The sequence below is a fragment of the Scophthalmus maximus genome, chromosome 14, assembly GCF_022379125.1.
Source record: "Scophthalmus maximus strain ysfricsl-2021 chromosome 14, ASM2237912v1, whole genome shotgun sequence".
Taxonomy (NCBI): Eukaryota; Metazoa; Chordata; class Actinopteri; order Pleuronectiformes; family Scophthalmidae; genus Scophthalmus; species Scophthalmus maximus.
The window spans coordinates 22,318,402-22,332,804 of NC_061528.1; the positions used below are offsets into that span (position 1 = coordinate 22,318,402).

The 14,403-nt window shown below is 42.7% G+C and overlaps 1 protein-coding gene across 2 annotated transcripts; it reads left to right on the forward strand.

Annotated features, from left to right (window-relative positions):
* The first annotated feature begins 369 nt into the window (after positions 1 to 369).
* On the forward strand, positions 370 to 14,166 carry LOC118283099 (scavenger receptor cysteine-rich type 1 protein M130). Of its 2 annotated transcripts, XM_035604789.2 has the most exons (12): positions 370 to 508; positions 4,916 to 4,948; positions 5,053 to 5,250; positions 6,313 to 6,603; positions 6,685 to 6,987; positions 8,124 to 8,414; positions 8,496 to 8,798; positions 10,227 to 10,532; positions 10,621 to 10,926; positions 11,276 to 11,602; positions 12,337 to 12,422; positions 12,514 to 14,166. In XM_035604789.2, the coding sequence occupies exons 1-12, from the start codon at positions 463 to 465 to the stop codon at positions 12,595 to 12,597; spliced, it is 2,574 nt and encodes an 857-aa protein (XP_035460682.2). In that variant the 5' UTR covers positions 370 to 462; the 3' UTR covers positions 12,598 to 14,166. The 2 variants fall into 2 exon arrangements, with proteins under 2 accessions (XP_035460682.2, XP_035460683.2); XM_035604790.2 differs by lacking the exon at positions 10,621 to 10,926.
* Positions 14,167 to 14,403: the final 237 nt, after the last annotated feature.

A 14,403-nucleotide genomic window follows, 5' to 3' on the forward strand; every position in this document is an offset into this window, starting at 1 on the left:
TTCAAATTTCTTCCAAAAACACTCTCACCATTTCATTTAGGTTATTGAGTTTAGAGTGACAGGGGGGAAATCTGATTAGTTTTATTAATTTCGGATGAAATCCACACAATGAATAATTTAAAAAGTGAAGCTACTGTATCAGGTTTCATCCGAAGACCCAAATCAAAACACTTCAAACATTTATTTTATACAACGTTGGTCCAAGTTCGTGAGCCTCAATCTGCTGCAGAAGAAACTTGTTTTTGTCCCTGAGCATTGAGTTATATTTAGCCTTATATATTTCACAACATGCACGCCACAGAAAGAATATCTGATATGACGGTCTGAGATAACGGGCCTCGGTACTTCTTTATGATCAACTTTTTTTAAAAAGTCCCCTGAGGGCTGGAGCTGATTGTCGGTGTGATAAGGAGCCGAGAGGAGCTGAGGACAGAGCTGCTTCAGACCACATGCTGAGCGGACATGGATCACAGAGCGCTGGTCGTGTTACTGTCTCTCTGGAGCTCAGGTACCACTCTGCTTTAATAATAATGATGATGATGATGATGATGATGATGATGATGATGATGTACGTTTGAGAGGAGCTGCATCAAACTGCTGCGTGTGTTCAGTGTGTATGAATGTGTGTGTTAAAAATAGGCCAAACATTTTGTGTTGGTTCTTCATACCCTGGTATCTGCAGAACCTCTTGTCACAAAAAACTCATGAACGGAAGGATGGAACATGGACCAAGAAAGAATCCATTAAATATTGGTGTGGATCTGAACAAGGGGCGGAGCCAGGAATATTGGTTTAAGAAAGTAAAAAAAGTTTCTTTCTTGGCCCGTGTCCCATTCTTCCTCTGAGTCTCATGGGAGACGTTTTGGAGTTTTTAGGAAACAAACAAATACACCAACTGAGGTCAGATAGTCAGTTTTTCTTAGGAAGGTTCAGACTGAGTGAAATGACCCAGAAGTATTTCCTCAGCAGGAATGATAAGAGCTGATCAGATTCTCTCAATGCTTAGGAAAGGTGCCTCAATGCTTCCTTTACTATCTCCTTTAGCATAGGAGTGTGTACCCCCTAAGGGACGCACGTCATCATGTAAGTTACTGTTACATATGAAGCATTTACATCTGAAGTCATGCTGCTAAATATGAATGACAGGAGCGGGAGCAAACATTCTCAATGTCACAACCTTTTCCTCTCAGTTTCGTAGCCTAGAGTATTGTTTTTATCAATATTAAATATTCTCTGTTGTCCATGTTTGACATGAGTCAACCTGATAAGAACTCATGGGGCCTAGTAGCCTATGAAATGTTTTTTGTAGTTCATCTTCAGAAATGTGTAGTTTCACCACGACAGATGCATCAACAACATCCAACATCGCATGATGACGTAGTTTAGTGTCAGTGGAGTCAGATTCTCTTTTCTTAAATCCTATGAATCCTCCTTTACACCTTTCCTTCACCTCATGACAATTTCAACTTAGGTCAAGAGCAAGTGGTTAAGAAAAGGCGATAGGAAGGACTTTCCCAATCCACACATAACCTCCTTTGCGGATGTAATAAAATAAAAAGATCAAATCAAATTTATCTATAGAGCACATAATAAAACAGCAACAGTTTACCAAAGTGCTGTACATTAAAAGTATCCCAAAAGTCAAGAAAGAAAAAAACAAAAAACAAAAAAAACTCTAGAGTTAAAAGCCAAGGAGTAAAAATATGTTTTGGGACGGGGTTTAAAGACAAGAAGTGTAGGGGCCAGTCTAACAAGGCAACTCGTTACAGAGTTTGGGGGCTCCAACGGCAAAGGCATGACCTCCCCTTTGCTTCGACCTTTGACCTGGGGATGACCAAATGCAACTTGTCAGCGGATCTGAGTGACCTTGATGGGACGTGGGGTTGTAAGAGGTCAGACAGATAGGTTAGAGCTAGCCCATTAAGCGACTTAAAGGCAAACATTAAAATCTTAAAATCAATCCTAAAAGGTATGGGGAAGGGAAGCCAGTATGGGGGATATGTGCTCACGCTTGCGTGTACCTGTTAAAAGTCAACCTGCAGCATTCTGGACTAACTGCAAGCGTGAGAGGGAGGCCTGGCTATTGCCGGCATAAAGGGCATTACGATAGTCCAGTCGCAACGAGATAAACGCATGTCCAGTAAACCCTTTCAAAATCTTTACAGGATAAAAATGACTTGACTTGCCCAACTTCAGCCCCACCTCACTGTAAACCACCTCCACGAACCCTTCCAATCTGGCTGCCGCCCTCATCACAGCACTGAAACCGCCCTGGTTAAAATCACCAACGACCTCCTCAATGCAGCTGACTGGCTGATTGATCACCATTCTCATTCTCCTCGAGCTCAGCACTGCTTTTGACACAATCTCCCACACACTACTCCTGGAACGCCAGGCTGACATTGGGGTTACTGGCTTAGCACACTCCTGGTTCACATCATACCTTACTGACAGACAGTTTATCCAACTACGAAACCACAAGTCAGGGTGCTCTGCTGTCTCACTCCGTGTTCCCCAGGGGTCAGTGTTGGGTCCCCTCCTATTTATCATCTACTTCTTCCCCCTTGGCACAATATTCCGTCACCATGGTGTACATTTTCACTGCTTTGCCGATGACACACAGGTCTACATCTCCACTTCACCCACCACCGCCATTCCCCCCACCTCCCTCACCACCTGCCTACAGGACATCAGGTGCTGGATGAGCAGGAACTTCCTGAAGCGCAATAGCAGCAAGACTGAGGCCCTGCTCATTGGCTCCAAAACCACCCTTGCCAAAACCCATAGCCATCCAACCCCAAACCTCATCATTGATTCCCGGTCCCCTTTTCAAGTCAAGTCAAGAGCCTGGGAGTCATTCTTGATAGCACCCTTTACTTTGCACCTCACACAAAAAAACATCACCCGGTCTACCTTCTTCCACCTCTGCAACATCTGTTAGTAAAACTAACATTTTTCGTCCTTGCAGAGTCAACACTGCACACTGCACACGGCATCTTATCAGAGCAGAGAGATGCAGAAAAACAAAGATATTTATCGGATTCCCAGCAATCAAGTAGTAGAACCAACCAGCTGAGATGCAGACAGACATCTCTAATAGTGTATCTCTGACCCCAGAGCTGCAGGACCCAAACCCCTCATTATTATTGTTATAATTATTGTTAATATTAATATCATCACTAATAATAACAACAACATAATTGTATTTTTTAATTATAAGTATCAGTCTGGTAGAGATTACAGCGGCGGTTGTACAACTGTCCTCTCTCTCTCTTCTCTCCTACTGTCTCTCCTCCCACCCTCTCTCTGCCCACCTCTCCTCTCTTCCTCCTCTCTCTCCTCACCCCAACCGGTCCAGACAGATGACCGCCCACAACTGAGTCTGGTTCTGTCAGAGATTTCTTCCTGTTAAAAGGGAGTTTTTTCTCTCCACCGTCGCCAAGTGCTTTGCTCATTGTGGGATTTGTTGGGTTTTCCCTGTAATATTGTAATATTGACCTCACTATGTATGTTGCGATATGGCGCTATACAAATAAAATTGAATTGAACATCTCAAGACTTAGCCCATCCCTGTCACAATCCAGCACTCAAGTCTTGGTCCATGCATTCGTCACATCTAAGATTGATTACTGCAATGCTGTACTCACTGGCCTCCCCACCAGACGACTCAACAGACTGCAAATCATCCAGAACTCGGCTGCCCGGATCATTAAACGCACCAACTCATCTGAACACATCACTGCCACTCTCATTCAACTACACTGGCTCCCTGTACAGTACCGGATTACCTACTAAAACCTTCTGCTCACCTACAAAGCCCTCTACCTCTCCGACCCCCTCCAGGAGTACATCTCCCCACACTCCCTGTGCTCATCCTCCGCTGATATCCTGTCAATCCCCACCTCATGACTCACCACCATGGGTGCAAGGGCTTTCTTCACATCCGACAGTCTGAATCAATCACTGCATTCAAAACCCATCTCAAAACCCACCTGTTCAAACTGGCCTACTCACTGTAACTGCCAATCTGAACTTCAACTGTTTTACTACCTCCTGGACTGCTTTTAAATGCTTCAATTGTTTAAATTGTTTCATTGTATTTTTGACATGTAAGACGACCTTGAGTGTCTTGAAAGGCGTCCTTAAATAAAATGAATTGTTATTCTTATTATTATTGTTGGCTACCGTATGACTGAATAGCGGCTTTTTCGACGAAATTGTCAAACGTTGCTTCTGGCTCTGGAGGCCGCTCCTCGAATGCAATGTTTTTCTTTGGTTTCACCTGTGTGTTGTTGGTGGGCGTATACGCAGTCGCCCTTTGCAACTTCTGATTGGTGCGAATGACTAGTGATTGGTGGGCATGACTGTCATCCTGATTCAGATGCGCTGCATTATAACGTATTCTAAATCGCAGCCTTTTGCAAATTGCAAATTGCACTGTTTGAAATCTCGATTTTGATTCAAAAACGATTAATCGTTCAGCCATGCATTACAACAATTTTTAAACGAAGACAGACCGTTTTATGACGCTGCAGTACGGAGTTCATATTTCATACAAAATTAAACTGTCCCGTTCCCGTGAAGGCAGCACGGAGCTGTGCCACACGAAGCTGACAGAAGCAAAGAAGAGAAGAATGGTTACGATACATTGTCTGTCCAGTTGCAGTGGCATAAACTGGCAGGATTTAATGTTGTACTGCTGGCAGTGGGACCTGGTCTTGGTACAGATGAGCAGGTATATTCGCCATGGAGGGAAGAAATGTTTTCTGTCCACCCAGGTCGTAGTTCACCAGTTTCTTGGTAGCAAGTCGGATTTTAAGCAGTGCTTGGCGATCATAAACCAGTACAGAGACTGCAATTTTTGTGATGAGATCAAAGCTGTCAATTTTCATGTTTATTCTATGTTTGTCCTCAGGATTCTGGGCTGGATACACAGACGGTGCACCAGGTAAAGGAGGAACCAGAGTCACATTCAGAGTCGTTACTATTATTTTTCCCTAATAAATGGAAGTGACTCCACTTCATGCTCTTTACTTTTCTGTCTCTGGTCAGCAATAGTGCCTGAAGGTGTTGTGTTCTTGGAAGGAGCGAATCGTTGTGCTGCTACATTGGTGCCAAGCACCTATAGAGGCTGGACGCCAGAGGATGAGCTGCCGTTAGTAGAGATGGAGTGCAGGCGGCACGACTGTGGCTCTGTAGTTTCGTTGGCAGAGTCTTCATTCCAGGCAATCCTAACCATCAGATGTTCAGGTCAGTGGTCAAACCAGCTGCTGCCAAGTTCAGTTCCTTCCTAAACTGCTCGAAATGAGAGATTGTCTCCATGACATTAATTCATGTTCCAGGTTGAATCCTGTTCATTTCTCTCTTGTTCTAAAACCAACATCCTGGTCTTTGTACATCTAAATCTATTTTCTCTTCCTGTAAAACACTTTAATAATCCTTACAAAAACAATAGGCCCTTGCACCTCCGGTGCAGAAGCCCTCCAGTAGACACCAGGGGCACCGCTGCTCTGGTCCTAATTATTAACCCGAATCCCTTATTATGAATTATATATTTAACCACTGCTGCCTTAACACCAATAAGCCAATACAAATAGTAGCCTAGGCTAGTCTTTAGCCCAAATGCAGCATAACAGTCATCTATAACTAAAGCTGATAGTTACTGTAATAATCAATATTCACCACAGTTCATCCATGGATTCATGTTCTAAATATGAGGAATCAAACATGTTACGTCTGATTTAGGTTTGGGCACAAAACAAGACTTGGTTAGCACTATCACCTCACTGCAAACAGAAAAACCTTTCTAAAAGAGTAATATGGTAAATTATGTTTTTTAAGTTTTCACGTCGGTCTGTCTTTTTGATTGTTTGTTTGATTGTCAGCAGGATTAAGAAACTGAGCAGATTTACTCTTGGTGGAAGGATGGGACATGGGCCAAGAGAGAATCTACAAAGTTTTATAAACCATAATGTACAAAATGAACATCATGCTGTACCAAAAAAGACTTGAAAATAGAGATTGAACCATAAACTCATCAGAAAAATGTTTACTGACGTTATAAATCAAGTGAGAAGTCATTTTCTCATAGACTTCTACAGAAACAACCGAGAATACAGGCTTCACACAACAGTATTTGCTTCATTATCTGGACCCAGTGACAACGTCCATTTACATTTCACAGTCCATGGTTCCATCCTTCCACCAACTTTTGATTAAATCTGCTCAGTAATTTTTGCGTAGCAAACGGACCGGGATGAAAACATAACCTCCCTGCTGGAGGTAAGTTCCTCACTGCTTCTCTCATTCCAGAGTCTGTCAGGCTGGTGAACGGGACCAACCGGTGTTCAGGCCGACTGGAGGTGAAGTCCGACGAGTCGTGGTCCTCGGTGTGTGAAGGGGAGTTTGACCAGCAGGTTGCAGAGGTGGTCTGCAGGGAGCTGGACTGTGGGGCTCCTTCAGTCCTCCAGGGGGCGCTCTATGGAGAAGTGGAGGCTCCAGTGGGGAGCAGAGAGTTCCAGTGTGAAGGAAGTGAGCCTCATCTCCTGGAGTGTCACAGATCAACCTGCTCATCCGGCCGAGCACTTGGACTCACCTGCTCAGGTAGAGTCACAGCTTTGACTTGATCCGTCTGTTTCAAGTTACTTCCTGTCATTTCCTAATCATTAGTTTGTCTTTGTACAGAACATGATGATGTCAGGCTGGTGGGAGGAGCCAACCACTGCTCTGGTGAATTACAGCTGAAACATCATGGAGCTTTGAGGGCGCTAGATTCCAAAGACTTTGTCTGGAACCTGAAGAGACCAAATATCCTATGCCGTCAGCTGGACTGTGGCTCCTCAGTTTCGATACGAAATTCACAAAGTCCTTCAGCACGTGAAATGTGGAGGATCAACTTTTCCTGTGCTCAATCCACAGATCAACTGACGGAATGTTTGACAACAATTAATGAATTGAGCTATTACAGCTTCGAAATCACCTGCTCAGGTAACACCAGTGATACCACCGGTACCACCAGTACTGTGGAACTCTGAAGTTATCCAGTGTAAACCAACAGTAAAAACCTGTTCTTATACTAGAGGCTCCTTTTTGTAAACTCCACAAGCTGCAGCGTGATACTATCTAACAGCAGAAGATGTTGCTTATCTTTTCATTTTCTTTCTGTTTTTACTGAGAGATGCTTCAAATTCTCAGCGGCAGGACCAGATGAGTTACGCCTTGTTGTCGACTACCTCGGGGTAAAGCATAGCTGTGGACAGGATCCAGTCACAAACTGTATATAAAACTGGACGTAGCTACCGGGTCTGGAAAGTGAAGCCAATGCTGAAGTGCCTGAAACCTGCATTCTCTGTCATGACCCGTACAGGGTGACTGCACTGGTTGTTTCTAGTGAAGTCTATGAGAAAATGATTCTACTTCTCACGTGATTTATAACGTCAGTAAACATTTTCCTGAGGACTTTATTGTTCAATCTCTAGTTTCGAGTCTTCTTCAATGATGTTCATTATGGTCCATTTACAGCCAAACAGACTATAAAGCACCAGATGTATTGGAGCGTGGATACAGTGTGATATACAGCCAGTATCGTCCAATCGGTGCAGGTCGTAGGTGGACATGCAGTGTTCTCAAGCTCTCAGTCAGGCCACATCCTGCGCTTCCCCAAATATGGTAACTTCTGATTTCAAAAAAACAAGATGGCGTTGGGAAAAAATGCTAAAATTTGAGGCCTTAAAGCGAGTGACAATTAAAAATTGCACAACCTGAATGACGTGAAGTTTGCGTCATTTGTTTCACTATCACTCAAGTTCAAATATTTAAACTCAAGTGAAATATCCATGTGACGTGATGTTGTGAAAGCCAATTAGCTTTGACATCCTCCCAAAGTCACTGATGTCTGCGTCTGAACAACAACGGGCAAATATTTCCCCGCAAATATTTGTGTTTATTTCCTATTTGGCTTAGAAAATTAACACAAATGATCCTGTGGCCAAACTCGGACAATCACGCAATGTAAAATTCACTCAAATGTGTCCATCTCTTTACCTTGGTGTCTGCCCTCAGAATGCTTGGCACATGTTACATGAGACTCACCATCTGATTCTCTTTGGTCCTGCCATGTCCAGAGTCTGTCAGGCTGGTGAACGGGACCAACCGGTGTTCAGGCCGACTGGAGGTGAAGTCCAACGAGTCGTGGTCATCGGTGTGTGAAGGGGAGTTTGACCAGCAGGTTGCAGAGGTGGTCTGCAGGGAGCTGGACTGTGGGGCTCCTTCAGTCCTCCAGGGGGCGCTCTATGGAGAAGTGGAGGCTCCAGTGGGGAGCAGAGAGTTCCAGTGTAGAGGAAGTGAGTCTCATCTCCTGGAGTGTCACAGATCAACCTGCTCATCCGGCCGAGCACTTGGACTCACCTGCTCAGGTAGAGTCACAGCTTCGACTTGATCCGTCTGTTTCAAGTAACTTCCTGTCGTTTCCTAATCATTAGTTTGTCTTTGTACAGACCATGATGATGTCAGGCTGGTGGGAGGAGCCAACCACTGCTCTGGTGAATTACAGCTGAAACATCATGGAGTCTGGAGAGCAGTCAATTCCAAATACAGGAACCTGGAGGCGGCAAATATAATATGTCGTCAGCTGGGCTGTGGCTCCTCAGTTTCAACTGGAAAGAAATTAGATTCTTCAACACGTAATGTGTTGTGGATCGACTTGTCCTGTGTTAAGTCCACATATAAAACCACGGAATGTTTGACAATAAGTTGGATTCCACAATGGAGCTATTACAGCTTGGAAATCAGCTGCTCAGGTAACACCAGTAGAAAGACCAATTCCACCAGTACTGTTGGACTCTGTCATTGTTCCCATGCGTCCTGGAAAACCTGGAAAAAATGTGACCAATTTTCCAGTCATGGAAAAAACATGGAAAATGACAGAAAAATGATAATGTCCTGGAAAATCTTATGCTGTCCTGGAAAATTGTTTAAACATTTTCCTATTTTGCTTTAGCTGAGAATGCACTACTAGGTAACTTAACGTCCGTCTGAAAGGGATAATTAATGGAGGAAAGTCATTTGAATGGCTTAAGTTGTGAACGTACCCAACATGATAGCACAGGTAGGATGACATTAGAATTCAAGTGACTGAAACTCTGAATTATGTAAGTTATTCTCCTGTAATGGTAAAATATTAGTCACTGCTGGCTGGTAACTGTGGTAGTTTTTATAAGGTTTATAGATTAACCACGTTAAAAGCTACTTTTCCCGCTTTTTGTAACAGTATGTGGGTGGGGGTAAGTGTCCATACAACACATAGGATGTAAGGATATTAATGGTGGTGATCATCATTCATATCCACACAACCTCTGTGTTTATGATGAAATTGTTTACTACAGCACACAATTGTTTACAAGAGCACTAAGTTATTTATAGATCTAGCCTCCTTAATAAGTTCACCAAATTGATGGATTTAACTTAAGTGAAGCCAATGCTGAAGAGCCTTAAACCTGCATTCTCTGTCATCACCAGTAGAGGGCGACTCCGCTGGTTGTTTTCATAGAAGTCTATGAGAAAATGACTCTAATTCTCATTTGACTTATAATGTCAGTAAACATTTTTCTGAGGAGTTTAGGGTTTAATCTCTAGTTTCAAGTCTTTTTCTATCCATAATGTTCATTTTGTACATTATGGTCCATGTACAGTCACATAGACCATAAAGCACCAGATGTATTGGAGCGTGGATACAGTGGGATTGACAGCTAGTACCGTCTAATCGGTGCAGGTCCTAGGTGGACTTGCAGTGTCCTCAAGACTGTCAGTCAGGCCACATCCTGCGCTTCTCCAAATATGGTAACTTCTGATTTCAAAAAAACAAGATGGCGTCGGATGAAATGCTAAACTCGAGGCTTTAAAGCGAGTGACGAGGAAAAATGGCAAGAGCTGAATAATTCGCTTCACTATCACTCAAGTTAAAATATTTAGACTTGAGTGAAATATCCTCGTGACGTGATGTTGTGAAAGCCAATTAGCTTTGAGATCCTCCCAAAGTCACTGATGTCTGCGTCCCAAAGAGAACGGGCAAATATTTGTAGGTTGTGACTCGCGTTATTTGCAGATGAAACACAAATGTGGAATGTGAAATGTGTCCATCTCTTTACCTTGGTGTCTGCCCTCAGAATGCTTGGCACATGTTACATGAGACTCACCATCTGATTCTCTTTGGTCCTGCCAATGTCCAGAGTCTGTCAGGCTGGTGAACGGGACCAACCGGTGTTCAGGCCGACTGGAGGTGAAGTCCGACAAGTCGTGGTCATCGGTGTGTGAAGGGGAGTTTGACCAGCAGGTTGCAGAGGTGGTCTGCAGGGAGCTGGACTGTGGGGCTCCTTCTGTCCTCCAGGGGGCGCTCTATGGAGAAGTGGAGGCTCCAGTGGGGAGCAGAGAGTTCCAGTGTAGAGGAAGTGAGTCTCATCTCCTGGACTGCAAATGGTCCGACTCCGCTATAAGCACCTGCTCATCTGACAAAGCTGTTGGAGTCACCTGCTCAGGTAGGACATGACCGACCGTACCTTTGGCTTGCCGCAGTTGATCACTTTGCCCCCCCCCCCCCCAATACATCTTTCTGTCTTGGAACAGATCCAAGCAGAGTCAGGCTGGTGGGAGAGGCAAGTCGCTGCGCTGGTGAACTGGAGTTGAACAACCAGAGAGAGTGGAGACCAGTGGTGGATAACAGGGATGAATGGGACCAGATGTTGTCAGATAACGTGTGCACACAGCTGGATTGTGGTTCTGCTGTTTCAACAGACGTTACACATCATACTAAGTACAGACCTGTTTGGTGGCTAGAGAAATCCTGTCACCAGTCCGGGTCTGCATTCTGGGAATGTTTGAAGCTGAACAGTGATGACAGCTTTAACAGAGGCACTGAAGTGATTTGCTCAGGTAATCTGCTGCCGTCAGGTGAGCTCCTCAGAGGAGGTCATGTTCTCGCCCCTGTCCATTTGTATGTTTGTTGGTTTCTTTGTTTGTCAGTAGGGTAACGCAAAAATCTACCGAACAGATTTCCATGAATCTTGGTGGAAAGATGGGACGTGGGCCAAGAAAGAACCCATGACGTGTTGGCGTGGATCAGGAGACAGGGTCTGATTGGCTCAGTGATGTGAACGTCTGAGAGTCATTCATTCATCACCACAGTATATCTGGCCTTATCCGGCCCTTGTTCTCGTAGCGGTGCTGTACAGAAGTGAGAGCTGTGCGCCGGTCGTCACGCTTCATCTCTCTGTGTTTACAGGTTTGCTGGTTCAGCCAAACGTCTCCGTCTCACCCATTGTTGGGGTCTCCGGGGCCGAGCTGCAGGGGTATCATGTGCTCCTGGGCTCCAGCTTCACCGTCACATGTTCTACTGAACCACAGTACGAAGGAGGCTCCTTCCACCTTCTCTTCACCACCTCCGACACAGCACAGAACTACACCCTACCGGCTGTCAATCACTCCGCCCACTTCCTGTTCTCTGCTGCGCGCAGCGCCCACCGAGGGGACTACACATGTGTTTACCACGTCTACGTTTTCTCCTATAACTTCTCTTCCGAGAGCCGGCCTCTCCATCTCATTGTCTCAGGTATCTTCCTGCAGAATCGGTGTCAAAAAAGTATGTTCTGAGCTTTCAACCACATCTCACAGTCAACATTAGCAGGCTCAGTTTTTTTTTCTTCTCAAACTACACCATTAATGTGTGAAATTATTGTTTGCGTAATGATAAAATACTTTAGTTATTGTTCTTGGTCCATCAGAACAGTTTCACCACACTGCTTTTTGAGTAGTATTCAGCACAAAGACAGTCCGCGCCGGCACTCATAGAATCATTTCCCTGAATGTGCCTGATTTTTGGCGGGAAATCTGTGAAAATGTTAAAAAAAACAACAACAACACCAAACATCCCTATCTTGCAATATTAGGAAATTTGATTTTTTTTAATCCTGGCTCTGCCCCTTTGTCCGGATCCACTGTAAAATGCTATGGAATTTATTTCATGTTCGTTCCATCCATCTAAATTCCCTGGGCGTGAAAACATAACCTCCTTGTCAGATGTTAAAAAGAAGATTTCCTCAGTAAATCTACCAACCTGCTCGGCCTTAAGCTGCGTTCACGCCAAACGCAAAGCGAATTTCCGTGCCGTGTTACTCGTGCGAGTTTGGCCGCCGAATCATTTAGTGCTTATTTGTGTTTATTCCTGTCTTCCGCACGAATAAACACAACCTGGTAATATTCTTCCGTTCTTCCTATAATAATAATAATTATTTTTATTATAAAGATGTCATAAGAATAGATGTGCTGATTTTAAATCTCTTCCAGCTTCTGTGACTGATCTGATCATCAGATGTGTCGTGGTGCTGCTGGTTCTGACGGTGTCGACCACAATCCTCTACTTCCACTTCAAGGTGACGGACACACACCCAGCGTAGATTCTTCATCAGAGCAGAGCAGTTGAATTAGCGCTAACAGGAAGTGTCTGCTGTCGTGTGTTTCCAGGCCGGAAGACGCCGGAGGAGAGAGAGAGCACCTCCAGCTGCTGATCACACAGTGAGAGAGGCCTGTCAGCGTGAAATAAAATGATCACAGGAGAGGCTTTGGATGCATTTCATCCAGATGTTGAAAATGTGTCAATGTGCAGTATCTGTCTGTCCAAGATGCACATTTTTATTCCTTTTTCTTCAAAGACAAATGATAAAAATATAGAAAATCATCAGACTGATCCTCTAATGAAGTTATTGTTATTCTTGTTGTTGTTGTTGTGTTTGTCCTCATAAGGAAGACAAGTTCCCATTATGTGAGTGTGTAAACTGTTTTTTTCTTTATATCAAAGACAAAGTTACATGTTGACTTGGAACAAAATAGCCAAATAACTCAAATTTTTTTTCCGCCATAAATTTATTACTTTAATCTCAAAAAATACATATGTTTTAAAATGTAAATTTACAATTTTAATCTCAGAAATCAACTTTCTTTCCTCTGAATATCTCACACATACCAAAATATAGAAAATCAGCGGACTGATCCTTTAAAATTCATGTCAGTGATTTTGGAAGTGGCGCATGAGGAAAAAGTTGCAGTACTTATTAAATATTTACACTCAGCATATTGTCAGTTATTGTGAAATTGTAATTTTTTTTATACATATAAGAAACTTTTATTTTCTCATTTATTAATACATTTACAATTGATATTTGTCTTTATTTTTCATACTCACTTATACCTTCATGTATTTGATTGATATTAGTTTTTTTCAAAAGACTGTTAAAATTGAGTTATTGTTGTTGTTGTTATTGTTGTTGTGTTTGTCCTCATAAGGAAGACAAGTTCCCATTATGTGAGTGTGTAAACTGTTTTTTTATTTCTTATCAAAGACGAAGTGACATGTTGACTTGGAACGAAATAGCAAAATAACTCTCACAAATGTGTTTTCCCCCATAAATGTATTACTTTAATCTCAAAAAATACATATGTTTTTCTCTCTCGTAAATTTACAATTTTAATCATACCAAAATATAGAAAATCAGCCGACTGATCCTTTAAAATTCATGTCAGTGATTTTGGAAGTGGAGTATGAGGCAAAGTTGAAGCATTTGTTGAATATTTGAACTCTTGTGGAAAAATTAACAGTAAAAGAAACAACAGCTTATTAAGTTATTGTTAAATTGTATTTTATACATAAGGAACTACTTTTATTTACTCATTTATTAATACGTTTACTTTAATACTTTTCATACTTATACTTACATGTACAATAAACCTGTACTTAGTCAATATGAGTTTTTTTAGTTTTTCAAAAAACACTGTTAAAATGAAGCTATTATTGTTATGGTTGTTGTGTTTGTCCCCATAAGGAAGATAAGTCCCCATTATGTAAGTGTGTAAACAGATGTTGGTCCCCACAACATGAGTAATACCAACACCAAACACACACACACACATAGGATACAAACATAATAACTTGTATTAGGATACATCCATTGTTGAGAGTAAAAAAACAACAGCTTATTGTCAGTTGTTGGTAAATTGTCCTTTTTTTACATAACTAACTGCTTTTACCTACTCATTATTAATGCATTTACGTTTGATATTCATCTTTACTTTTTAATACTCGCTTATACAAACATGTACAATAAACCTTAAAGTAGTCGATATTTGATTCGTATTTTTTCTCGAGTCACCGCTCTGTATGAATGGAATGAAACTGTCGTCATGCTCTGTTCAGTTGAAAATGGAAGTTGAAGTCACGAGCCGGGACATTTTAATGAACGTGATCAGAGACACGTTAGATGTGTCGGCGAAGTTTACAGTGAAATAAAGTGAGAGACGATTCATCAGAAGGAAGTCAAGCGTCCAGCGCTGTCTTTTTGTAGATGCTGCAGAAGTAGT

Coding starts and splice junctions, on each gene's coding strand:
- LOC118283099 (XM_035604789.2), top strand. CDS start 463: ATGGATCACAGAGCGCTGGTCGTGTTACTGTCTCTCTGGAGCTCAG. Junction 10,533..10,620: donor TGTTGGAGTCACCTGCTCAG/GTAGGACATGAC, acceptor GTCTTGGAACAG/ATCCAAGCAGAGTCAGGCTG. Junction 12,423..12,513: donor TCCTCTACTTCCACTTCAAG/GTGACGGACACA, acceptor GTGTGTTTCCAG/GCCGGAAGACGCCGGAGGAG.